At 39.7% G+C, this 26,904-nt stretch overlaps 2 protein-coding genes across 2 annotated transcripts; one reads left to right on the top strand and one right to left on the bottom strand.

The window, feature by feature from the left end:
- The first annotated feature begins 760 nt into the window (after nt 1-760).
- tm7sf2 (transmembrane 7 superfamily member 2) lies at nt 761-10,448 on the top strand. The gene is made up of 10 exons (XM_070917866.1): nt 761-863; nt 1,986-2,182; nt 3,289-3,343; nt 3,665-3,859; nt 5,974-6,077; nt 7,408-7,527; nt 7,708-7,876; nt 7,974-8,054; nt 8,167-8,289; nt 9,744-10,448. Exons 1-10 carry the CDS (start codon nt 791-793, stop codon nt 9,902-9,904), a joined length of 1,278 nt encoding a protein of 425 aa, XP_070773967.1. The 5' UTR covers nt 761-790; the 3' UTR covers nt 9,905-10,448.
- A 7,677-nt stretch (nt 10,449-18,125) lies between these two features.
- Nucleotides 18,126-26,210, bottom strand: cnih2 (cornichon family AMPA receptor auxiliary protein 2). Its single transcript, XM_070917771.1, has 6 exons — nt 26,130-26,210; nt 23,734-23,802; nt 20,483-20,530; nt 18,540-18,652; nt 18,317-18,460; nt 18,126-18,153 (listed from the first exon to the last, which is right to left on the bottom strand). Exons 1-6 carry the CDS (start codon nt 26,208-26,210, stop codon nt 18,126-18,128), a joined length of 483 nt encoding a protein of 160 aa, XP_070773872.1.
- Nucleotides 26,211-26,904: the final 694 nt, after the last annotated feature.

Raw genomic sequence — 26,904 nt, 5'->3', positions numbered from 1 at the left:
ATACTCAAGTGAAAGAAAGTAAATGTACTTAGAGTATCAAAAGTGGCAGAATGGCGCATTTGCAAGTGTTACATATATTAAATTAGTGGAACATTATTATTAGAAAAGGTTAAAAGGTAGGCAGCGTTTTAATGTAGCTGGATGAGTGAAGCCTGTTGGGTAGTCGACATGTGTTTCACTTGTCGGTACAGTTTGGTGACTTAGTGTAAATCCCAGCACACAGTAGCTCTGCACAACTCCAAACTGAGGAGGTCTAATTAGCCACTGTTATGTGGGCAGGGCCTTTAATCTATCATAATGCATCATGTTATATTTTAGTTGATCATATGATGCGTGTGTAAGATGTAAAGCTGTTGGAGTAAATACTACATAGTAGCATACATTGGAAATACCTGAGTTAAGTACAAATACCTCATGGTTGTAGTTAAGTACAAAACTTGAGTAAATCTGCTTAGTTACTTTGCACCACTGTTATTAACCTACACTGTGCAGAGGTCAAAGGTTACACTGAAACCATTTATGTCCTGTTTAAAATGAACACTGGCTGTTAATGTATGTTAATGTTAATGTAAAGATTCAGAGGTTAATTGCAATACTAAGTATTGTTGTAATTATCTGATAAGGTCAAAATGTACAGTGTTTTTGACACAAATAAAAATTCACCATCATCAGAAGTCTCTGGTACTTTGGCATTACCCCTGTCATTTATACTTACTTACTGCTATTTATTTTTTCCTCAAATGTCTTGACTGAATTATATCTACCTTAATATTTCCACAGGAGACCGATAATGAGGCCAAACAGTCAAGCACTCAAACACAAATCCTCGCATGACACCGAGAGGGAATTCGGAGGAACCCTGGGTGAGTCACAGCAGACCCAGACGCCATCACAATACATCCACTATCATTTTATTTAAGACCTAAAGCCCTTTCCATGACCATGAACTCCACATTGTATAGCACAATGTGCTACCACATTTGCTGCAGCAAAGCAGAAAATAAACAAAACCTTTTATTTCATTCTATTTATACACTCTTGTCACGTGACCCTTGTTTACACCTCATCTGTTTGCCAGTTGTGAATGCTGAATTACCTTTTCAACACACTGTTTCTTACAGGTACTTACTGCTAGTCTGCAAAACTATTATACGTCGAAGGTGAACCTGTACATGTTAAAGGGCTGCGTGTATTTCATAGTGAACAAAAGCAAAGCGTTTATGAAAGGAAGAAATAAAAGACAGCCAGCAGCCAGCATACAGACTCATTTACTATTTGTCAGATATATACATTGTCATGATATTTGTTGTTCAACAAAATTGCTCAAATCAAGTATTTCTTTGGCAGATCTTAAAACTGCTGCCACAATAGAAATAATAAGATGACAAAACAGCAGTAAAGATCACTAGTTTCACAGCACGGACTCCATCACCACATGACTTTTCATTACAGCCCTAATTGAGAGTCATCACAACCACCCAAGTAAGATTTGTCGGTGTAGACATGGCATCAAATGAGAGAGCAAATACATCGCAGCTTCTTTGTGTGTGTGTGTGTGTGTGTGTGTGTGTGTGTGTGTGAGCAGATTGGTGGTGCTTCATCTCCTACTGTGTTCCTTAAATTGAGCATCACATTCAATTTGCTCTCCAGTTGTTTTTAAAGTAAAATCATGTTTTTGAACACGACAGCTCAGCTCTCTGCAGACTGCAGATCTGACAGCACTGAAGTGAACCACGCGTTTTGTTGCACCCATACTGACAGCTAATCTAATTGTTTTGCTACTACGCAGTTATTTAACATGCTTAATTATTCACAGTTAACATGTATTGGCTCTATTCATCTGGCACATTAGATAGTCTCACTGGTCAAATGTGATGCTGCTTCACAAAAAATATAATTTCAGAGCTTCTGGCTCAGTAATGGTGGCCAGGTTGTCTAAACACACCCAGTCTGTCATCTCACTTTTATCTGTAATCGTCTCTCAGGTGCCATATGCATTCCCATCTTTCTTCCGTTGACTGTGCTGTTCCTGATCAGTGTAAGTCGGTCCCCTGAGGCCAGTGTGCTCCAGTGGCCCCCTTCCCTCCCCTCCACTGACCATCTGTGGGACCCTCTGGCCCTCATGCTTCTGCTGGGCTGGATCACTCTACATGCCCTCCTCTATTTGATGCCAATTGGAAAGGTATGACACATTCATTAGCCTGGTTCAAGGTTAAACTTGTACTAAAACCAGCTGTGGTGACTAACTCATCAATTAGAAAATAAGTAAATCAATGTATCAATGATAAACATTGACTTATGGTGCCATGATGTAGGGCTAGGTGATATTTACTAATAAATTAAATAATAATTATTGTCTATCGAGCAGAATTGTGATAATATGATCAGATAGTGTCATCACTGTTTAAATGAAGGATTCCAAGCAAATTGTAATTAAAAACCAACAAAATAAGTTGTTAAAGCCGGACTGAGTAACATTTGCTGAATAGCAGCCACTGTGGCCACAAGTGGTAATTACAAGATAATGGCACTTTGAAGTGGTTTTAATTTCCAAACATTCACTTGAGTCTGAGCTGCTTTAAAAGAATAGTTTGAATTAGCTTGCCGGCAATCTCGCCGAGAGTTAAATGAGAGGATTGATACCACTCTTATATCTGTCTGCCAAATGTAAGGCTACAGCCAGCAGCCAGTTAGGTTAGCTTAGCATAAAGACTGGAAACAGAGGGAAACGGCTAGCCTGGCTGTTCAAAGGTTACAAAATCCCCCAACCAATCTCTCTGTTTCAAGTCTTTATGCTAAGCTAAGCTAATCAGCTGCTGGCTGTAGCTTCATATTTAACGGACATGTGGAGTGATATTCACACATGTCAGGAGTCTTTTTGTGAAGAGTTTTTCATGCAGTGCTGTTGAGCACAGTTATTTCAATCAAACATGAATTCACAATTTAATTTGTGATTTTGCATATATTTGCCATACCATGATATGTACTGATATGGGAAAATTATCTTCCTAATAGTGATATTAATTTCAGCCATATCACTCAGCCTCAGCATGAGCTTACATTATATCCATATAAACACAAAGCTGTACATGAATTGCACAATTTTGACGAGGTGACTTTCGACCCAAATATCCTCTGCTATCAGAGTTATAAGATGAGATAAGACTTTATTAATCACCAAAAGAAAATTCTCATATGTGCTTGGACTGAGCATCTGTTCCAATTATTAATAAATACACAGGATATGTTTTATGTGTTCAGATTCAAAATGAGTCTTTTTATCTGCAGGTGTCTGAAGGATTAGTGCTGAGGGATGGAACGCGTCTCAAGTATCCCATAAATGGTATTGTTGGGTTTTGGGGGGAGGGAGGGAGGGGGGCCCACAATTGAGATTTACAACACATCAAATGTTTTGTTTTTATGATTATTTATTGCAACTGGAACATTATTGTCTCTAATACTGCAACTGTCATTTTATCGTGACATTTTATTTTAAGGAGGATCCAAAAGTCATGTTTCTCTTTAGTTTAACCTCTACACTTTCTTCCTGATCTGACATCGAGCCAAAGTTTAGTTAAGTTACACAATCTGAAGTTCCTCTTCCGACTTTTTTTATACCAGCCTCTGTCAGTCTGCTTACCTCTGGCCTGTTTCTCTCCCTCAGGTTTCCATGGCCTGTGCATCAGCGGTGCTTTGCTGATGTTGTTGCTGGGGCTCGGGGCTCCTCTGGGGTATCTGTTTGAGCTGCTGTTGCCTCTGGCAGTGTGTGCAATAGCTGTGTCATTCCTGTTCTCCGTCTACCTCTACATCCGCTCCTTTTTGGCTCCTCCTCATGCTCTCGCTTTGGGGGGCAACACAGGTGAGAGTTCAACATTAAAGGTCGAATCCACACTAAAATACTGTTTAAAAACAGTTACAGGTGATGAATTGTGCTTTTGTAGGCCTATTCTTGTGTGGTGGAGGATTTTGGTATTCCTGTGGGTAATTATCTGACAGCCAAGCGCTTCAGGAGCCTGCAGGCATCAGGCATCAAGTGAACACTCTCTTTCTAGTAAGCTGACCCTGCTGTGTGGCTACGCTGTGCTCTGCTGCATCTGAAGGCAGAAACCTGAGAGCATCCAGCGATGTGATTCAGCTCCTGCTCACTGAAGTCCAACCCAGTTTGTGACATGAAAAAAATGGGCAAGGTTACAACAACATGTTGTTACCAACGCCTGTTAAAAAATAACAACCTTTCTTGGTGATTCAGTTAACATGTAATGAATTTAGAGAACATGTAAAATAGGCGGATGCATGATTTACACAGAATTTTACAAGAAATTAAAGCTAATGGTTAAAGAGATGGATGGCAACAGGATGCTTATGTAGCTTTTAAACCCAGGCTAGCAGCAAAAAATCCTGCAAAACTAATGACATGCTGTACTTGTGCTAATTAGCAAATGTCATTAGTTAGTAGCAAATGTTAGTTAGCATAATAGCACACTAAACTGGTGGTAAACACCATGCTAAACATCAGCATGTTAGCATTGTCATTGTGAGCATGTTAACATGCTGACGTTAGCATTTAGCTCAAAGCACCCCTGTACAGTACAGCCTCACAGCGCAGACTGCAGACTGCTCTTGTTTTTGTAAAATGAAAGAAAACAGAAAAGTGAATGATATTTCTTCTCAGCTACAGAGGCTCTCAGTCCACCATTACTGTTCCTCTGCCCACAGACATGCGTAAACAGCCTAAAGCAACAGAAAGCCAGACATTCATGCTCCTTTTCTGGGTGCTGTTAAAAAGCATTTTTGCAAATGTAGATGACTGCAAAAAAATATCTGAAATAAATCCGAGAAGTGCAGGTAGAATGCGGCTACACAAAAAAGTCTTTACACCACCAAGTAACTGATGCAATGGATTTAACAGATCACTGATCGACTTGTAGTTGCAAGAGAAGAACTAATACTGTTAACAATGGCTCTGTTCCATTAAAGTATCCCAGAAAGCCAAGGCCAGTGAGATAGCATGCACAATACCTGAACCTTTGAACTCGCACATCTTAATGGAATGCAGCCATTAATTAATGTTGTTGATTACGCTTTTCCTGCCGTGACATGTCAAAATGTCTGCTGTGAAAGAGGCCTATTGTATTCAATAATGTGAGTGTATCAGAAAGCAGATTTAACCCATAAGAACCCAGACCCATTTCCCCTCACAGGAAAATTATGGGGAGTACACCACAGACCAAGTGGACCACATTGAAGACATTTCTGATGGGGTTTTTTTATACTTCCCCTTAATGTCAAAGATCTGCAATGGTACATATACGTTACATTGGGCGTTTATGGTAAATTTACTTGTTTTATTGTTTTATATTAATTTGTTCAAGAAATATGGTCAAAACAGGTTGACTGTCTACAGGAGACACTATTAAAACATTAGAATCGTTAAATGGATTTTAACTTACCTTTAGTATCAAAATACAGGCTTTTTGAAATTAGTTGCTTCCTTCACTTGTGTTTACATGTCACACCACCATTTTGAAAAGGTCCCGACCTGTCACAGTCACATGACTGTGACATGACCACCACACCAGGATGTTTCGTATATGTCACTTTAGGACTTAATGAGTTGAGATCAAGCACAAAGCTGTATAAGGAAGATTCTGGGGCCTTTGAAGTGTGTGTTACACTGGTGTCACCATGGGTTCTCATGGGTTAATTAAGCTAATACACATGAAGAGTTTTTGACTACAAATAGGTTTCTGCTAATTGCTAATGAAATGACTGCTAATAGATTATTTAAAAAATGCTGATAAAGTCAATGACATGAAAGACTTAGATCACCTGTAAAGGTTAATATAATATTAATTCACTTATCAGTTTGTATTCACAGTGTACACCTGTAGTCACTGAAAGCACAGAATCACTGTATATATCAAATCCTCCTGTGGATTTTTTTCAATGCATTCATCCCTCTGTCCTGTGTAGGAAATCCCTTGTATGACTTCTTCATTGGACGGGAGCTAAACCCCCGGATCGGAAACTTTGACCTTAAATATTTCTGTGAGCTCAGACCAGGTCTGATTGGCTGGGTGAGTTAAGCTGCAGGAGTGAGCGATCGACACTGATGAACATTTCTGTTTAAAGGTTCATATATACTGTAGCCTATTTTGAAGTCAAAAATTGGAAAACTGTCACTGACCAAGTGCGAAGAGCAGTATTATATGAAATATTCAGAGAAAATGAGTTTGCTTCATTGAATTATATTACATTAATGACATTTTACTTTGAGAAAATGTGTTGAGCTCCAGTTGTCATTTTCTCATACAAAGAGGGAATAATACAGTAAAACAATATCATTAAATTCAAAAGCAAAATACAAACAAATACAACAAATGTGACACAATTAAAGTGTTTATTAAAACACAAAGCTGATACCCGACAACAGCAACAGGTGGCGATGTTGCTCTCCCCTGATCTTCCATAATAATTTGCAGTCTGTGAGTTTGACAGACAAAATCAGAAACTTTTCTCCCTGATGACCTGACCCAGTGAGACATTTGTTGGAGGACATGTTGGATGAGCATCATTATCTGTGTCTGAGTCATAGGACAAAATATAGAACGCCCAGTGAGAATTACAAATAAGATTTTATAATATTACAACAAGGCTCTCTTTATCCTCACTAGTCACAGAGAACAACATAGTAAACACAGTAAAAGGATCGAGTCATGTAATGAGTCCTTTATTTACGTTTTTTTCTCTGTATTTACAGCATAAACAGTGAAACCTTTTGCACATGTGAATGTTTTAAAGCCAGGTGCGTAGGAGAGGATAGAAAAAGCTCCCACCAACTGGCTACAGACAGTATGTGGGAGATGTTTGCTTCCTGTTGAATGTTAAAACTATTTACTTTTAACTTTCAACATCTTACAATTACTGATAATGTCCCCCAAAAAATGAACATTTTGAGGGCTAAATCTCCTAAATTATTCAGTGTTTTTTGGATATAAATCAAGTTCATAGTATTCAAGAGCCCAGTTAGAGTTACAGGCCTCTTTATAAATAAGTATTAAAGGTTTAGTCTCCATACATTTACATTTATTATCTATTCAGATGGCAATGCATGTGTGATATAAGACTATTCCAGTAGCATGGATGGAAAGATAAGTCATGTTACCCTTTCTTCTATTTACACATTGAACAACCCAACTTTACTGATATTATCTGTGTGCGATTCACGACATGTAGTGATGTCTGTGTTTTGATGATTCCAACATTTTTTACTTCTAAACCAGCAAACAAACAAGCAAAAAGTTATAATCTGTTTCATACCAGAATATTAGAAACTCCTCTGAATATAATGTGAAAAATGCCGCCTAACTTGCTGATGTTAATCAGCGTTCACTTCATTCCTCTCAGGTGGTCATAAACCTCGGCATGCTGATGAAGGAGGTGGAGCTCCGTGGTTCCCCCTCACTCGCCATGATACTGGTCAACAGTTTCCAGCTGCTGTACGTAGCAGATGCTCTGTGGAATGAGGTGAGGGCTCAGCAGAGTCAGAGATAAAGATTAAGCCACATGCTGTAGATCTTAATGTCATGCATGAATTCTCATTTTAGTCCTGCAGACATTTACAAATTGGCTACTTCAGAGATTTTCAGCCTTGCATCTTTCCACTTGTATATATTATAATCTCAAGCACTGTTGTATTTATAACAGGAGGCTGTTCTGACAACCATGGATATTGTCCATGATGGTTTTGGCTTCATGCTGGTCTTTGGGGACCTGGCCTGGGTTCCCTTCACATACGGCCTGCAGGCTGCTTTCCTGGTTGTGCACCCACAGGCCCTAAGTTCACTGGGAGCAGCAGTTATTATAGCACTGAACGGTAATCATGTGTCTGGTCTTTTTCATTAGTCTGTCTGTAATATTTTGGGTCTCATGGTTAAAGATGGCGATGTTAATGTGTTTCTCTTTGCCATCAGGTATTGGATATTATATTTTCAGAAAATCTAACTCACAGAAGAACCAGTTCAGACGAGACCCTACACACCCAAGTGTTGCAAGTAAGTCATTTTTGAAATGTATAATATATTCTCTAAATCAAGGCAAATACTCTTGGGGGGATTTGATCTCTGAAGTGACTGAAATATCTACGTTTTCCACGACTCCTTGCAGGACTGGAGACCATCGCCACAGCAACAGGGAAACGGCTGCTGGTGTCCGGCTGGTGGGGTTTCGTTCGTCATCCCAATTACCTGGGTGACCTCCTCATGGCCCTGGCGTGGTCCCTGCCATGTGGTAAGACACCTTAAAAGCCACTGCAAGGCTGGTTTAGCATGCAATGTGAGAGTTTTCATTAGGAAGCGTGGTCATAGATAGGAGGTTAATGTCATATCCTGCCATGTTTATCCTTAGTAGCTGCAGTCCAACTAGACTACAACACAATTTGTACAAAGTGTGCATGCACCTTTGTGTGGATCCTACTGTCAGTACTCTTCATCTGTACAGTGGGTGGACAGAATCACAGAAACAACTTACAATACAATCCTTCCTCTTTACTGATAAAGCTTTCCTAATGCCATTTTGTTATGGCTGGATATCTAATCAATACTCTTTTCAAGAACCCCCTCCTGGGGGCACCAGAAACAAGCTGGGATTGCATCACTGACATCACCTTGATATGGCAAAGTTGTTAGCTCACAGTTGCTAATTTCCACATTCAGTAGATAAAGATCAATAGTAACATTCATGTCATGTTTGTGTCCACCTGATGAATGTAAGTCCAATATTCACTCTCTTTTAGCTCTATTTTTTGAAATAGTCTACAGTAGGTTTATAGAGCTTTTCACTGGACACAGCTGCCTGCTGCAGCCGAAAAACTATAAGAGCGGCGAGACTGAACCCAAACATGAAGTTGCCAAAAAGCCGCGTAGGGCTGAGGGGAACTGCAGAGTCATGTCGTAATGAGGTTAATAACTACGAGCGACCCCTCTTATATACAAGTAAGGATGTGATCTATTGTTGCTATAAAAATATAGATTTTATAGCCGCTTTAAATCAGGAACTACCTGACCAAAAACAGGCAAACAAAAACAAATCTGACTAAGCATTCAATGCTAACTTTGACTGCTATCGAGACGTGTTGGTTGGTACCAAAGAAGTATTGAGGTTTGATACCCAGCCTTAACCATTGTGGTTTCCTTCCTGTCCTTATTAGATAATTACCAGGTTTGCAACTGATGCAGAAGCAATAAAGGCAGCAACAATCTGTTCTCTTTGTTCCTCTGTAAGCTGCCTTATCTTCCCTTGAAAACTCACTTCCTAAAACGGGGACTGTCAGACTTTTGTTACAGCTGACACATTCTGCTCATTGGTATTCAGACTTTATGTGACTCAACTTGTGTAGCTGCCTTTGTAATTGAGATGTACTGCAGTTTCTGCCTTAATTGCTGCTGCAAAAGTCACAAACTGCTAAATTATGCACTCAAGAGAAAGAATCATGACGGCGTATTTCAGACTGATGAAAGCTGCACTGACAAAGAGGAACAGCGGTCACACCCAGACACTGCCTGAAAGACAAAACTGTATTTGTTCAAAAAACACTATAAAGTGTGATGTCAGAAAATTACCATTGAGATGAAACAACACTTGGAACATCAAAAGCTTAATCTGGTGTTCACTGCAGGGTTTTTTTTATAATTTATACTTGTTTGCTCCTGCTAACAGTCTATGTATGCTTCTCCTTTCTTTAGGATTCTCACATCTCCTGCCTTACTTCTATGTCATATATTTCACCGTCTTGCTGATTCACCGAGAGGACCGTGATGAGAGACAGTGTCGGGCCAAATACGGACTAGCATGGGACACCTACTGTCGACGTGTCCCCTACAGGATCTTCCCTTATATATACTGAAAAGGAAAGCAGATGGGTGGAACGGGACTAAAAGTGTCACACAATGTCCTTGTGACTCTTCAAGTCCACACAAACTTGAGATGTAAATCCATTTTCAGTTGCACAGACCACAAGTAATAACCGGTGCTACTACTGGGAATCTGCAGGAAGCCAGCCTTGATTAGTAAGAAGAGTTGTGTAATTTCCCCCTGGGGATCAATAAAGTGTTTCTGATTCTGTTCAACAGGATCACTATTTCTAATCCATTGCATTTTGACTTTAAATCCTCACAGGAATCTGACATAGGTAAAGTCAGTTGTTCTGTTTCCTTAGCTGAAGCATTCCAGCATATGAGGCTGCACTACGCTGTAGTAAAAATAGTGTTGGCTTTGTGATTCTTTTCTCATCAAAATGAGAATAAAATGAGAAAATATTCTTCCTGAAAAATAAGAAAGAGAATGCATTTCTATATAAACACCAGTGCCTTTTTTAATGGAAAGACCAGGTCCCAGCATTTTGACCATGTTTCTGTTTTTTACAATGTTTTCTTTTTTAAGTGTGTTGTTATCGGTGAAATACATTTGAAATAAACAAATCCAAAACAGCAAACACTTGGTCATGCATATTAATTTAACACTTAATAGATGGACAGTTATTTGAATCTCACTGGGCTTTGTGGGAAACACAAATAATTTTGTATTAATAGGGCGGAGCTCTAATGTCATTAATTTACATAATATATGTAAGAAAATGATTCCCAGTTTTTAATAACCTTCTCCAACCTGTTATCATCATCCCGTTTAAATGGATTTTCTTTCCAGCATCCAGGCCTTAAAAGCAGACGTTCACCAAGCCTCTGGGCTCTTTTAACGTCTGTCAGGCTTCAGCTTTGAATGTGCTCTGCGCCAAATTACTCTGAAGGAACAAAAGGTGCATGGGGTCTATTAGTACAAGTAAAAGCTGTCAGAGGCTCCTGAAAAAAATGGCCTCGATCAGCATTAAAGCCGTGTTCCTGCTTGAAGTTTTGCATCAGAACAGTTTGATTCACAGGAAGGCGGTCGTGTTGTTAACGGGCTTGTTCGTCACCTTGAGGAAAGTTTTCTGAAATGGTGCTTACTAAGTAGTAAATCCATGATGGAGGGTCTGTTGTTATGACCTGAAACTCGGTTCATATTTTGTTTGTTGCCCCTTTTTCAAACAGATTTACACCCCTATTCTATTCACAGGCAATGCAGTTTGTCTAAAAACGATGTGCATCACATTTGCCCTTTTCAATTATAAATCACCCTGCATTTACACTGCAGATAATATTTCTCTCACATGCAGCGAGGTGTAGAGATGACAGAGCGATCTGCACACCTTCATTTTTCACCTTTTAAGCCCGTTTACAGTACAGTTGGCCCCTGTCCTCGCCTACACAGCACTCAAGCTATTTTGTGTTGTTTTTATGCGCTAAGTGCTCATTAGAATGCCACGGTTTGGCTGGATTTATGTTTATTAATACGAGCTTCTTAGGTTTTATGTATAAACATATGCGTATATGTACTTGTATGTACTGTAAGTTGAATTTTTCCCTTCTGTTCATTTTATTGTACCACTTTATAATTCTGTTAACAATTATGAAATAAATATGTCAAGTACTGTACTTAAGTACAGTTTTGAGGTACTTGTACTATACTTGAGTATTTTCCATTTTATGCTTCCTCTCCACTACAATTTCAAGGGAAATACTGCACTTTTTTCTCCACTACATTTATTTGACAGCTGTAGATACTAGTTACTAGTAAGATTTTATAAGATTTTACATGAACAATTAAATACATATACATTTATATAATACTCAACATTTTTAAAGATTTAAGCAACCCTCCAACCTTTTTGACTTTTCACAAAAAAGTGAGTCGGGACCCCTTGTCCCAGATATCTGTGAATTGCTATTTTGATTAAAAAGGGATTTCCCCTCTAAACTTAGTTTCATTTAAATAACTGTTCAAAAAGGTCAAACTGTTCAATATTTCACAACAAAATCAAAGATTATGATAAACCACCCAACTATATATTAAGTAGTTAAAACTAGGTCCACCTCAATATGCTACAACAGTAAAATGCTGCTCACACATTAATGCATCAGTAACAGCAATCTAAGAATGTAATATATCACCAGTCAAGATGCATTTCCTCACAGACTTTGTACTTTCTGCTCATAATACTGTTGCACTTTTACTTAAGTAGGATTTTGAATGCCTGCCTTTTACTTGTAATGGAGTACTTTTACATTGTTGTACTGGTACTTTTACTTAAGTAAAGGATCTGAGAAAAGATGATGAGAAATTTGGACAAAAACACCAAACCTCCCGTTTTCGGATCTCATTATTGTTTACTGCCTAAATATTCTCAGAATCAGTTAAATGTTATCTGATATTGTGTTTTTACTGAGAAAAGTTACTGTTGCCCTTCATACTAACTAGAAAGTTACAATGATCTTCCAAGTGTTTAATCTCCGTTGTGATCAATATTTCAGTAGTCTGTCATCAGGGGTAAAATTAGACACTGTCATGATCAAGAGCAGAAGGAGCACAGCCGAAACCTCAGATATAAAAGCCTCCGGGCCTCATTCATAAAACATATACTGTGATTCGATCTTAAAAATGTATCTTAAAATTTGTTGTGAGCAGAACTGTCTGATTAAAAAGACAATTACAACTACTGGGCTTAAATTAGCCTCAGGAAATTGACCATAGAAGAACCTTCATGTCCTGTCCCATATGTAACTGGACAAAAACACCAGCATGTCTACAGACGTTTGGGATTTCTTATTTCACCACAGATTCACAGTTTTAAAATCATAGCACTGATTTGGTTTTCATTTATAGCAAAAACACATTTTGAAGGTCACACTTTCTAATTTGTTTTAGAGAGTCATTTTAATTTTAATTGACGAATGAAATGTCATTATGTTTTTTTTTGTAAATGAGGCAATTCATTGAAAATGAACTCAGTATTTACAGTTACAGATGACAGCGATGGATATCTTTTATACATGAGACAGCAGCTGACAGTCAGAGTGAGTCACGCTCAAGTCTCTGTCTGGGCCGACGATCCACAGTCCAAATAAAAACATAAGTGCGAACAGGTCTGACACATTGTTGGACACAAACAGCCACTGTTAAGAAAGCACATCTGCTCCTTCTTCATTCTTAGCATGAAAAAAAACCAAACACAGCATCTTAAATTTGACAAAATGGAAATGATCCCATTATGAAATGATCAAACAAAATGTACTTAATGACTAAAGTTGATTTGGGATTCAGGTGGTGATTTTCATTTTTCATATCTCAGCCTTCAAGTGGAAATTGCCAAAAGAAAGTCTGTGTATAAAATGATTAAACAAAATTCATTCTGTGTTCAGCAGGAATTTGTATGCGGACCATACAGCCACATAACCACTATTCATTTTTCCTTTTGCCTTTTTAATGAAATCTCTTCTTTTAATTAGATATACTTCACTTTTGAGTTGTTATGCTGTCATTTCTCTCTCTCTCTCTCTAGTTTTCATGTAACTGGTGTTGTTGTTGGCATTCTGCCAATTATGCTTAACATGAAACTTCTTATCAAGTGCACGACCCTAATATACAGTATGTCCTATGGTTTTCCTATGTATGCGTGTCTATACAGCCATAACAATATGCAGCATCCCAGAGTGCCTTGCATAATAATGAATGAGCAAAATGTGTGTATATGTGTGTGTGTGTGTGTATATATGTGTCTGCGTGTGCACTTGCCAATTGTGTATGCCAGTCGTGACGTTTTCAGGCCCATCAGTTGTAGCCAGTTTCCATGGTAACACCTCTCAGAGAGCACAGACGTAGGAGAGAGGGGAAAGGAGTTGAGACAATTATCGTGGTGAAGGGTGCCGAAAAAGGAAAAGCCCGGGATGATGTGTGTGAAACGGTGTGAACCGTGGGACGAGACAGAACGAGAAACAGATGCATGTGTTGTGAGTGAGCGAGCAATCGTGTGTGCGTACATGTTGCTGTGTGTGTGTGTGTGTGTGTGTGTGTCCGTATCCTGGGATAAGCAGGTGTCACGGATAGAGGCATTGGGGTCGTGATCGTCACGACTACATACATGAAATGTTACATACTGTATGTGCTGGATGAAATATAAACTGGAAAAAATGTTTTGTGCAGAACAGCAGTGCCGCCAGGCATATGAACTAAGTTGAATTGGATTGTTCTGTGTTTTGAGTGAGAGCCTCAGAGTGAGTCAACAGGAATCTCTAATACAATTTAGTTTCCATGGTGACAGCGGGGAATGATATGTCCTTTTCAAACAGAGGGAAAACGCCAGCTTGAAGCCCGGTTGTTGCTGTTTTCTGTCTGAATCATTATTTAGACAAGCGATAACCTGGCAAACCCTGCAAACGAGTCCCTGGGCCGGCCGGGAGACACACTTTCTGCTGTGTTTCTCTTTTTGAAAAGAAAAGAAAATGTTGCTGAGTGTAAAAATGTCAGAATATTTTTAATGTATTATTATTGTATGTAATGTACAGCTGCAGTAACATTTTCATCAGTGATCTCTTGTTGTGGAGATGAACAACACAGTTTTGTTATGCAATCCAATAGGAATCCACTGCTCTATAATTTGATATGTTAGTATTCTGGAGGTTCAGACATTCGTGAAAGGCCATCATCCTCTTTGCCGCCTCTCCAGTAGAAGCTCTTTTCACATCAGTGAGGCATTTTCAGGGAATTCAGTTATTTTGGTGCTTTTTAAGAGGTTGTGTGAATGTATCTGAAACCACTTCTAAATGCAGCTGTTCGACGTGGCACTTCGTCTTCTACACTCCGTCTAATGCACCGCTCAGTATCCTCCCTTATGAATTCACCTCATCATCCTCAGAGTTATATTTTTCTCTCCTGCTACATCCCTGGTGTTGGCAGAGCATCACGTCTGCAAAGATCCTTACAGATGGGCAAAATACTGACCCTCAACAGACAGGAAATAAGAAACTTGGAGATGATCCTTTTGGCATTACTGTTTTATTAGAATATGGCATGAGAATCGCTGTTTATTAACTGTACATCATAGTGTAACCTAATAAATATAAAGTAATCCACCAAGTTCACTGTAGCGTACATTGATGATAAATGTATAAAAGACAGATACAAATAGATACTGAAATACAATTTTCTAAAATGCTTTGTTCAGAGCAACTACATAATGACATTCAACCGAGCTGTGTTTCTCCTCCTTCCCTCGTGTTCCTGTGCTTTAATAGTGATTGTCCAGACTCAACACACACTCACATTGTTGGCAGAGTTTTGAGGTCTCAGTGTCCTGTGATTACTTCAATGGGAACATCATTTGGCACAACATGTACTGTCTACTGTGCGTCTTCAAGAACACTGACAGACTATTAAAGTAGCTCCAGTCCAGTTGGTTTAGACCATCATTAGTGCCGAAGTGATGTGAAACAGACTGGGATTGACACAAGAGGTGTGTGTGTGTGTGTGTGTGTGTGTGTGGTTCTGTCACATACAGATATGTTTGGACATCTTCTGCAGTGAAGCTGTTATGTGACATTTTAAATTAATAAGAGGACAGAAGCTTCCTGACATGTAAAGCATATAAAACGCACTGTGTGAATCAGTCACTACAGATGATTTTGGACATAATTTTTAAAGCGATGTATCACTTTTTTAAACAGTTTTTGATTGGGAATATTATTTAAAGGATAAGGTGATATACTATATTTTTCTTATTGTCAACAAATCTTATTAAAAGACCAAAACCAACAATACCTGTGAAGCAGAAGCTTGATCTAACTGTTAAAAGCACAATGTGTTCCTTCATTACGATCAACATGGCCACTGTAGTTTATTTTGAATCAGTCCCACACACACACATTGTCCTGCTGCTGGAAATACTCACTAGTGTGGCAAAAGTGTATTTATCCGCTGCCGAAAGTAGTCCCAAAGAAATACACTATTTACTCCTGTTTGATTGACATTTGCTAAAAACTACAGTGCCCAGCTGTTTCGGGAAATTGTTTAGCCTTTTTGAATATGAAACAATATATTTGTTACCTGTTTTTAAAGATTTACATCTTCAGTAGAAACAAATAGGTTTGGGGCAGAGTGCCACAGACAATATTGTCTGTTTTTCTTTTTATTGTCACAGTTTGTTGGTTTTAGTCTTTTCATGGGATTTGTTGACAATAACTAAAATATAGAACTATGCCAGTCTTATCCTATAGTATTGCTATTTAATTGATATTGGTATCCAATGTTATATGCTTCCAATTGAAATGTAGTTAAACCTTTCATAAATATACTAACATACACAAAATATACAGCAAATTTATTTGTGTAGTAATACAATAATATTCAATATTCTGTGTTCTGTAATTAAGTTATTTTGCTGAAATATCAGTGGTCGTCATGGATCAGTGACGCAATTACCGCTGAATCTTAGGTAAGGTGTGAATTGACATGACATGGGTAGCAACTACTTCAATAGGCTGTAGTATTCAAGACGTTTGTTTTCCTAAGTGAGTCCCACAGTTCATATACCAAACATGTTATCATCACCACTTACTACATGTGGAGCCGGCATCTGACAAACAGTTTGTTCTCAGGCTCCAGGGTTTCTGTTTTTCTACTGATGTTAAAATCACACATTTGAACCATCACTTATCTACAAACAGATCAAAGTAGTGAACACATGATAGCAAAGGCAGCACCAGCTGAGGAAAGGCTTGGCTGTTTACAAATCTTGGTCATCAGCAACATGAGCGTTTTGCGTCTGTCCCTTGTGAAACTGTATGATTGTAGACGTATTGAGATGACCTCACTGTCCTCACACTTCTGAAATAGCTGAAACATTGTCATAGAGTCATTATTGTCCTCTCTGCCACTTGTGTCCCACTCACTGTTATTACATACACTGAATAACACTGCATCGATATGTCTCATGAATCATATTACATTGCTAGTTTTTAATTGCTTTTTGTACATGAGATTTCTATATTCTACCTCGGATCAGAGAACAGTTGCTGTGCTAAAATGACTATAGTATAGATGCAGATGAGTAAGAGTAAACTTCACTGGAAATAGGAATAAGGCGCTCCCTGCACACTAAAAATTACAACAGAACTATGATTATTTTCTTTCTTTTTTTTCCAAGGAAAAAAAAAAACATTGCGCCAAAATCAAATATGTCCTAAAGGAAGTGAAAATAAAGACGAGGCCTGACAGTGCTTTAGCATGAAGACGAAGATACTACAAGCACCTTCTAGGCTCGTCATTTTTCTTTTCACTTGTCCTGATTAGACTTATTAATTTGGCACAATGCTTTTTTAGGTACAAACTTTTGGCATTATATATCTGAGCATGAAGCTCTTTGGAAAGCATGAACCTAGCATGTAACATAAAATACGTCCTTACAGCTATGGACATACTTATTTTGAATGCACATTACAAGCACTGACCCTTGAAGTCAAAGGTATGACTAATTCCTTGTTGTCTTTGTTACGGTGTGGAATTTGACTTTTGGCAGAGGCTGGCGTCATGGAGATGCTTGGTCTATGCTTTATCTCCGTCCAGGCTAATAGTGTCTGTGCGCACACCAATGTGTTATTTCCCTGTCAGGCCTTCTGCATTTCTTACAGTGTTCTCCTGTACAATTGAACCTATTTCTTACAGTTGTATGTGCCTGTAACACAATCAAAGCAGTGGTTTGATATTAGAGGTGTCTATCATCTGAAATACATGGAATGATACCAAAACAACCCTGCTTTTGGTACATTTTCAAAGTCAAAGAAGAGAGACGTGTTATTTTGTTTTCCAGCCCCTAAATGTTTGGAGATTCACAGTGAGTTGAGCGACTGGATCATAAGAGCAGCATGGGAAAACTCCAGCCCTTCAGAAATATATTGTTAATTCGTATAATGGGTCAAAGGCAACACAAACACCTGCTGCGTCCTCTTTCTGTTTCATGTCAATCATTTAAACATGTGTCCAGCCGTCCGACAGCAGTATCTGGGATAAAGCGATATAATCGAGCAGTTACATTCACATTACCACAGATTGGTCTTCTGGTTTTGTCCAAGGTTAGACTGTTGAAAATCCAAGCCAGTGATGGGAAGGATACACGGAGAGAGGAAGAGTTGATGTCTCCGTTTGTTCCTCTGTGTCTTTCTTACAGATACTTCCTTTTATTTCTCCAGATCTCCTGCCTGTTAGAAACTCACCAAGGCGTAGACCATACTTCAGCAGGAAATAGACCGTGACGACAGGGGGGGAAAAAAACAGGGAGAAAACAGTAATTGCGCTGCTTTTTTGTAACATTTACAAGTTCATACAACATCTCAACAAATCTGAAGCCTAGTCAGGCAACAGTGTATTGAAAATATTGTGAATTCACACCTACCTGTAGAGATAATAGAAGAAAGAGAGCAGATAAAAGCCCAGTTTACACCAGGACTCCTTCTGGCAATAATTGAGAATGTCGGCATTCATCACGCTGACAGGATCATACATGACCTCTGACCCGTCGGCTGGCCGATGCAAAAACCTGAAAAAGCAGAGAGGTTTGGCTCACACTCGCACCTGACTGAACAGGAGCTTATCAGACGTCTGTTGTGGGACTGTACCTCCACAGATGGTAGAAGAGCAGCGGGATGTTCAGGCCAAGAGTGACCCACTCTCCAGCACACATGAACATCAGGCAGAAGAGGCCGTGGATGGAGTACTCCGGTACCACCAACTAAACCAGAACAGACACAGGGAGTCAGGTTATAGGTCTGCATATTAACACTGCAACAACTTCTGGGAAAACACTTGCATGTTGTGAACTACAATCTATGAAACCAAAATCACACTGCGAGGCAAACACTCTCAGGAGGTGTTAATGTTACTCATGGCTCGCTGCTGTTACGAGTGCAGATATAGTTTCAAACACATGTAGACTGGTCTGTAGATGTAAGCAGAAGTTGATGTAGTTTGACGTGGATGGTTCACATTGCTGGCTTGCATACAGGCCTCTGAACACAACACTGATACATCATCCCCCTTTAAGTTGATATGGCAAAGGTGTTAGCAAATAGTTGCTTATTTGCACATCCAGCTGATACAGAGCAACATTAGCATTCATCTGGATTCAATGTAAGTCCAATATTAGCTCTCATTTTAGCTCTGTTTTGGGTTTCTACCAACCCTGAGGGAAATATTTGGCTCTTTAGCTGCTAAACGCTCCACTATGTCCACGAGCAAACCGCTCACTTTGCTGTTTGCTGTTTGGTGCTGAACCAGCAAACAGAGTCGGGTAATTTTTCAATTCAAACAGCTGCCTGCTGCAGCCCAAAACAACAGAGCACTGAGACTGAACACTGAAAGTTGCAGACGGGAAAAAACTCTGAACTGTAGAGTTGAGTGATAATTCTCTGGAGGTTCTTCACTACGAGAAACCCCTGTGACATACCAGTAGCCATGTGATCCATTGTTAATATAACAATATAGATTATAGAAATAACAACTTTTAAAACAATTTTTTAACCTTTAACTGCTCCAAGCAACCGTTACAGCTTCTCAGTCGACTGGCGATACTGCTGATGGGACAGGTTTGTCACCGCTTATTGGTCTGGGGCAAAATAACCCTGCGGGCCGGGCTTGCATGAACACAATGTCGGACTAATTAATGCAGTGAAAACAAAATGAAAATGTAGTCTGATTACCAGGCTAGATCACCTTTCTGTTAGAAAATTGATTTGGAAACAGATTTTTTTCTTTTTACTCCATCATGTGTTCATGGGTTTAGCAAAGTAAGTCCCTCCGAAACCAAGGTAATTAGCAAAAATATGAAACAAATGCGTATCATCTAATTTCTTTTTCAATTATATACAGTAGTGATTGAGTGGGTTTGTATCAGTGGCACTTAAGCTCTTTGCAGTGCACCAATGTGGAAAATAATTAATCAATAAATCAAACTGTCAATAGACAGGTAAACCTCCAATAAATATTTTCCTTCTTTTGAACATAATAGACTTTATTCCCATTGCAGCCATTTTAATTGACTAACTGTTCATCCAGTCATAAAACCATTTATCTTTTCACAGATGTAAAAGCACGTTATGTTTAAATTAGGATCTCAGAGCTAACCTTGTAAGACTGTAAAACTGTACTCTGCTTAAATATATGTAGTACAGCTAGTATGCCACCTTCCCTGACAAATGAAAGTTCTTGTTATGTTATGTTTATGTATTGATATAATAATTTGAGCTTATTTGAAGTCCTCTGTTATACGTAACGCTATTGAACATTTCCCAACACATGCATGTTCAACATGGCCTCCATATTGAGTTCTCTTTCTGAAATCCTTGAAATGTGGAAAACAAAAATGTCACACAACCTTCTTGACTGTCTGAGTGTCTCTGGAGACAGCAGTGACTGTGGGTCGTGAGGATGGGCTACATGTGAAATGAATCAGTGTGCGTCATGGACCTCACAGTGGTTACAAAGACAAATGATCAGATGCTTGTCTGAAGCCCCTCTGTTTTAGTCATCCGCCAGCAGCAGGTGAAAAACAATTATTACTCACTCTGCGAAGCAGGTTGCAGATTCTCTCAATGTTCAGAATCCTTTCCCTCTGTGGAGTGGATATAAAGAAAGTCTGATTAATAGTCTGCATGTTTCTTCATCCTTTTTACCAATTGTGTGTATCCACGAAAATAAATCTCAAGGCAGAGATGATACATGCTTTTCTGTGTCAGAGAATTCTGATTTGAGAGATTTCAGCTGACAAAGTATGACATATTTCAGTGACACATCAATTAAATACAAAAACTAGACAAATATACATTTTGTGCCTGTGGTAAAAGATGCATCTGTACAATACATTTTTGATTCTTTCTCACCTCCACCTTAACCACTGAAAAAATAGACTTAACGGCTAATATGAATTAATGAATAATAATGGACTGACTAACCATCTTGATTTTCTGTCTCAGACTCTCAAGTTGTGTTCCATTATATTGTTAAAACATGTATTTTTCATGCAATCAAGCATGAAAACAGAAGCCAAACTGATTGAAAGTGTTCATCAGCACAGAAACACAGCAGCCACTTTTGAAGCAATAAGGACAGTCATGATTGGGGCAGACCTTTTATAAACAGGTTTGAGTCTGCTGTGAGCCACAGGAGAGGGCTCAATGTTCAGTTTTAGAAAAGATAGCCATACATTGTCTACTACATCCATTAGCCAGCAGCTAGTGGCCTATAATGGTGATGTTTTATTTGGGTGTCCATTGATCAGCTAGCAAGGCAAATGAGATGTTTTGTTGTGGTTCAGGCCAAAAGAGCAGGTAAACAGAAGCAGTCAGGTAATTAACAGCCGTTCATTTGTTTCGCTTTATTTATTTTGTGAAACAAATATTTATCAAGTAGATAAGCAGTAAGGGTGTGCTCCTCTGAATTTAATGAAGCCTCAACTGGAAAGACCCTCATACTAATTTTGTGTCGTATTGAGCGATCTGTGTTAGTTACAGGATGACGGCTTCCAGCATTGAGGCCCCTGTGATGTCTGTTCCCTTTAGCCGGAGCCACAGGCTGCACCTTTCATGAATCTGTGGACATAAATTCAAACTCCCCCGGTGACCTGAAAGTGGATTTTGCCCTGAATCTACAGCATCCAGCCACTGGCTCGCCAGCCTCGCTGTTTATTTGCAGTTGTTGGTTTTGGTCTATGTAATTCTTCTCTTTTTACTTGCTTTGCGCATCACGTACTTCCACGACACTGAGCTTTAAAATGTAAAGAGCACAGTGCTGCACCTGCCAGCTAAGCTACTGTACATTTTATGGTTTGTAACTGCACTTATAAATTGTTGTCATGCAGTGACTCTGCTTGGATTTTTACAGCCTGTAGCCTCCCTGAGGTGCCCTGATTAGTGTCAGGCCATCCAGTTCACTGGATATTTAATTGTTCCAACGAGGGAAACAGGACTGAAGACATTAATCAAAGGCAGAGAGAGAGAGAGAGACTTTTTACGACGCAGAACAAATAAAAGGGCAACAAATGTGAGGCAAAAGTGTTATCAAGTATGTTGTTCTGGTGGTAATCTAATCAAGCGACTATTGTCAAATGCATTTGCAGGTGAGAATAAAATAACGGATTTCACTCACAGTCTTTTCTATAGCCACTAACATTAAAGAAAGCTTGAAATGGAAGAAATGTCAAGAGCATGACTTTTGTAAATGTGTTATTTCATGGGGAGAAGTATAATAATACATGGCGCTGCTCTTTGTTAGGTGATTCACCTTCAAATCATTTCAAGAGGAAACAATTGTCACTTTTTGTCAACCAGCCAACACAAAGTCGTACAATGCCGATGCGTCTGTTTAGTCTCTCTCATTACCTTCTTTTGTTATTTCTCTCTCTCACTGACAACTATTTACTGCTTTTGTGGGTTTTTTGAGTAGACAAAGGCTGTTGAGTGAACACGCGTCGCTCTCTGCTAACAGAAATAATTGCCGTTTATTTTTTCCGAGGCTGTTGCCATGCATGTCTTCTCCTGTTTGTGCAGTTTATTGATTTTGGGTGAGACTGGCAGAATCACATCCTGGCAGATCATGTTCTTTCGAACACATCTGACACACACATCAGTTAAGATGTTCATGTTGTTTGTCATATATAGGGATTGAAAAAAACACTTGTACAATGTAATGCAGTCCAATACAGTAGCCTTGATACAAATCCTGCTGCCGTGGAGCTTGTAATGTTCAATATTTGTTGATACTTTGTCAGAGAATGCGGCTCTCCATCTTTGTCTGAAGGGGGAACAACACATCCGCTTTGAACTGAACACTGTATACTAAATACTGTATTGGGCTGCATTATATCTACAGGTGTTGCAGTTATTGTGTCCACCCCCTGTAGCTGGCGTGCCTCCACACTCCCACAGTCTGCTTTCACAGCTTCCTCTCCCACTCCTCATCACTCTCACTTTGCAGTTCAGATGCAGGTTCACATGATTGCTAGAACATTAGCTAACTTGTGAAAAAGACACTCACAGCTGCTGTTAGCTTGCTAAATGAATAATTGCACTCGTTACTGACTCATGATAATGTTATTTTGTGTTTCACAAAAGACTAAGAAAGAAGTGTGCACGCTGCACATAAGAACACTGAAAGAGTGGAAGACATATTCCTTACTTCAGGTCAATTATTATTTTTGGCAGAATATTTTTTTGTGTTGAATTTTCAAATGTGACTCACGAGAGTTTGTTCTTGCTACAATGAGGTGAAACCTTGTATCTGCACTTTTATTGTGGCGACAGCACAGCATCTCATTGTATAAACAGCGGCTTCATTTGCATCAATCTCTTTAATTGATTGAGCCAACGAGCCGCTGCCTTCGTAGAAGGTTGATTGCCTCACTCTGCATACAAATGATGTTGCAATCACCTGGAAGCTTGGATTAGTAGAGACTGTTTACAGTTATGCACATATTTGATGTTGAGAAACCAATAGAGAGGCTAAATGTAGCTGACGAAAACATTTGAAAGATTTCATTCCAAAACAGACATAGTATGCAGTGGGTCTCTCGTGAGAGGCTGTTCTTTATAAACTCAGTCTGTGTACGCGTGAGTTTACAAACTCTGTTTTGGAAATGTGTAATACTGACTGATAAGATTTAGGGTCATGTGCAACAGTTTTGGAGTGAAACCCTCTCTTTGTTCTCGGTCTTGTATGTGTGGATCATTGAGGGGTCTTCTTGGAGCTGAAAAGAACAGATGTCTCTGCAGACATGAGGGTTTGATCATTCTTGAAAGAAGTGAACAGCAGGGTTCTTACTGCTCTGGTGGGATTGCTCTGATCAATGGGGTTTTTGAAGTCTGTGCGAAGCTCGTCAAATGCAATGATCTGAAAAATAAAATTAATATGTTAAGTTTGTTTTCATTCAGTTACCTTTACAACATCAGTGAATTCACATACTGTAACTGTAATGTCTATATAGAAAATAAATACATAGCTGGGTCAGGTCACAAGTCTCAGCCTGTTGTACAATACTGTTGTACTGGGATGGTATTGTTGCACTGTTGTACTGGGATGGTCGTGGAACAGTTTACTCTACTGCATACTCGTTACATCTTGTACAGCTGCAGCCACATTGTTCACTTTTTGTTTGAGCACACATGATGATTACATGGTGAATGTGCACACATATAACTATTTACAGCCTTGCTCTTCCCCTTTACACTGTATATGAGCTCCCTATACCATGTGTCAGTATGCAAACTATAGAGTATCCATGGAGACATAGACTCATTTGTAATGACAATCAGCATTTATATATTCATAATCTGGCAGGATTAAATCAGTGCCCATAACATCACATTTGTTATATTTGATAACAAGCACAAACTTAAATATATGCTTTGTTGAGTTTGATAGGATTATGGTGAGGTCTATATAAAATCTTCTCAAATTTTGTTTATTTTGGCCTTTTGAGTAAAACATCTATATATATGAAACTGAGGGCACTGTAGAGAGACCAATGCGATTGTCACTACGCTGATAGCTCTCTAACTGCTCCCTGTGAGGCGAGTATGAGGGATCATTTTTATCATCAGCTCCCTGATTAATAGCTCTATAAAAATACTAATAATTGTCGGTGTAAAGGCCACCTGCTGCATTTGTCATCCATTCAGCCAAGCTTCGCTTTGACGGCTCATTGGAAAGCAATGAAAATTAATAGACGGACATTATTTGCAGATAAATGAGCATCTGATTTGCGTTCACAGTGACTGAACAGAAAGCGTCGATCGGTTTGAAATAGAAACAGCCCTGGTGGTAATTTCCCCGTACGAGTCTATACGCCTCTCCATCGTCTTCTTTCACACTTAGCTCTGTTGTAAACAGATGCAGTTTCCATGGCGACATGGTGAGCCCCTCAGCGGGCTCCATGGTTACTATAGCAGTGAACGAACGCTCTGATTGGTTGAGAGCCGCGTAGAATTGGGGTGCTGCTGGAGGCAGACTGGGGGAAGGGGTGAACACAATCAGTTTGATAAGCATTTCAATCACATGGTTGAGTGCTGAGCCAGACACACGCTTCTCCCCGTCTCTCTCACACACAGACACACTGACTGACTCATATGTAGTCTCACCCACTTAGTCAATTGGTACGTTAGTCATTTCAAGTCTTATATTAATAATGATATGTTTTGTATTTCACATTATTGCTGCCTGCGTGGATCGAATGTTAAAGGTGAGGGATCAAAGCAAAGTGTTTGTTGAGTCTGCCCCCTGTGGAACCAGAGAGCCGAGTGCAGCGGTGTCCAGCGACATCTGTGCAAATTCCACTCAAAATGCCGCAGGCGGACACATTCACAACAGTCTGGCAGGGATATTTATGATCACTGTGTTTTGCCGCCTCCCTGTACTCATTATGTACAGTTTGCTGAAGCCTGAGCACCGTGTTTGAGGAAGTGTTTATTGACAGTTCTCCGGGATCACAGGTTGCTTTAATGTGGAGGGATGGAGGAGCCGGCTGGAATCTGTCTGTTTGTTGAGTGTGAAAGAGTCAGACAAGCTCAATTTAATTATACTAGTGATAAACCAGCATGCAAGCAGGTCACTGTACGGAGAGAGATGAAAAAGCACACACATTTAGACTTAACATCCTGTGTTTTTCAAGCTCATGCATCTCCTGCAACTCTGTGGGCTGTTTCCTCCAGCTCAAAAATGAATCTTCATCCAACTAATTACGTCTTCACAGCTAGGTGCTTGAAATTAAAGTGTCATTTGGTGGCTTTTAAGAGGCATTTCAAAATGTCAGTAACATGTACGTAGGTACAATTACACTGAGGCTTTCTTTGAGATTCATCTGACACATTCAGGCATGCCATTACCTCTCGAGGATCTGAGCGAGGTGTGTGTGTGTGTGTGTTTGTGTGTGTGTGTGTGTGTGTGTGTGTGTGTGAGTGTCTGTGTGTGTGTGTGTGTGTGTGTGTGTGTGTGTGTGTGTGTGTGTGTGTGTGTGTGTCTGTGTGTGTGTGTGTGTGTGTGTATGTGTGTGTGAGTGCTGCGTTCCTGTCAGTGTTGTACAACTGTGTGTAGGTGGATGTGTTTGTCTGCCTGTGTGGGAAGGAGCATGGACGCTCACAGGTCCTACATGGGCCCATTTTAGTTTCAGAGTGTGTGTGTGTGTGTGTGTGTGTGTGTGTGTGTGCAGTAGTGTTACTCACCTGCCATATGACAAAGAAGATGAGCGCGGCGCACAGCACCAAGGTGAGCATGTAGCAGAAGGCCGCAAAGGTGAACGCCATGGCTGTGCCAGCCAGCCTGACGACGAGATGGGTCGAGAGAGAGAAAGGGAACGTGCCCCCTGCTCTCTTCCTCTCTATTGGCTATTGCCGACTCTCCCTCCTTTTAGTGGAGGTGATGGTCTGTTTTCCCCTCCGGGTCTATGTCGTCCAGGTAGGTAGAGCACTCAGTTTTAGTAACAATCAATAACCAGCTTGAGCTGTGGACTCACTGCTTCTACTCATCCTGTCTTTGTCTCTTCTTGTATCTCTGACAGCAGGACGACCCCCTTTTCCCACTTTGATATAGGAAGCACTTATGTGTCTGTTGTCTGTCGTTGGCCTGATGCTCCTCTTTTCAGTCTCTGACAGGCAAAATGTCTGTCTCCTCCTCCTCCTCCGTGTAGTTTCTCTTTAGACAAAGCCTACACATTTTTTTTCTCTCTCTCACAGTAACGCAAACCACAAAGTGTCTGACTGACACGCTGACAGCAGAAGCACAGGATTCGTGTCGATACTAAGGAGCAGCGCTGCGTTTCAAAAACACTGAGGATTATTGTCTAAGATGGTTATGGCTTGTGATAGTTCAGTAGTTAGTCGTATGGCTTTCAGTTCATCTGTTGCTCTAAATCAAGAACACCTTTAATGACGCATGTTTCTAAATCATGTTCAACACATTTGTAAACAAGCATAGTTTGCAGATTGGCTGTAAGTTAAG

This window comes from Enoplosus armatus, chromosome 13, assembly GCF_043641665.1.
Source record: "Enoplosus armatus isolate fEnoArm2 chromosome 13, fEnoArm2.hap1, whole genome shotgun sequence".
NCBI lineage: Eukaryota > Metazoa > Chordata > Actinopteri > Centrarchiformes > Enoplosidae > Enoplosus > Enoplosus armatus.
Note: the sequence above shows the minus strand (reverse complement) of the source record. Positions and strands in the feature narration are given on the sequence as shown.

Bases quoted from the DNA above. Each gene is read 5' to 3' on its own strand.
- tm7sf2 (XM_070917866.1), top strand. From the start codon at position 791: ATGAGGCCAAACAGTCAAGCACTCAAACACAAATCCTCGCATGACACC. The intron at 7,877-7,973 runs GTAATCATGTGT...CTTTGCCATCAG, and splicing joins AGTTATTATAGCACTGAACG to GTATTGGATATTATATTTTC. The intron at 8,055-8,166 runs GTAAGTCATTTT...GACTCCTTGCAG, and splicing joins TACACACCCAAGTGTTGCAA to GACTGGAGACCATCGCCACA.
- cnih2 (XM_070917771.1), bottom strand. From the start codon at position 26,210: ATGGCGTTCACCTTTGCGGCCTTCTGCTACATGCTCACCTTGGTGCTG. The intron at 18,653-20,482 runs GTGAGTAATAAT...GTTCTGGTTTAG, and splicing joins TCTGCAACCTGCTTCGCAGA to TTGGTGGTACCGGAGTACTC. The intron at 18,154-18,316 runs GTAGGTGTGAAT...TTCCTGCTGAAG, and splicing joins TTCTTCTATTATCTCTACAG to TATGGTCTACGCCTTGGTGA.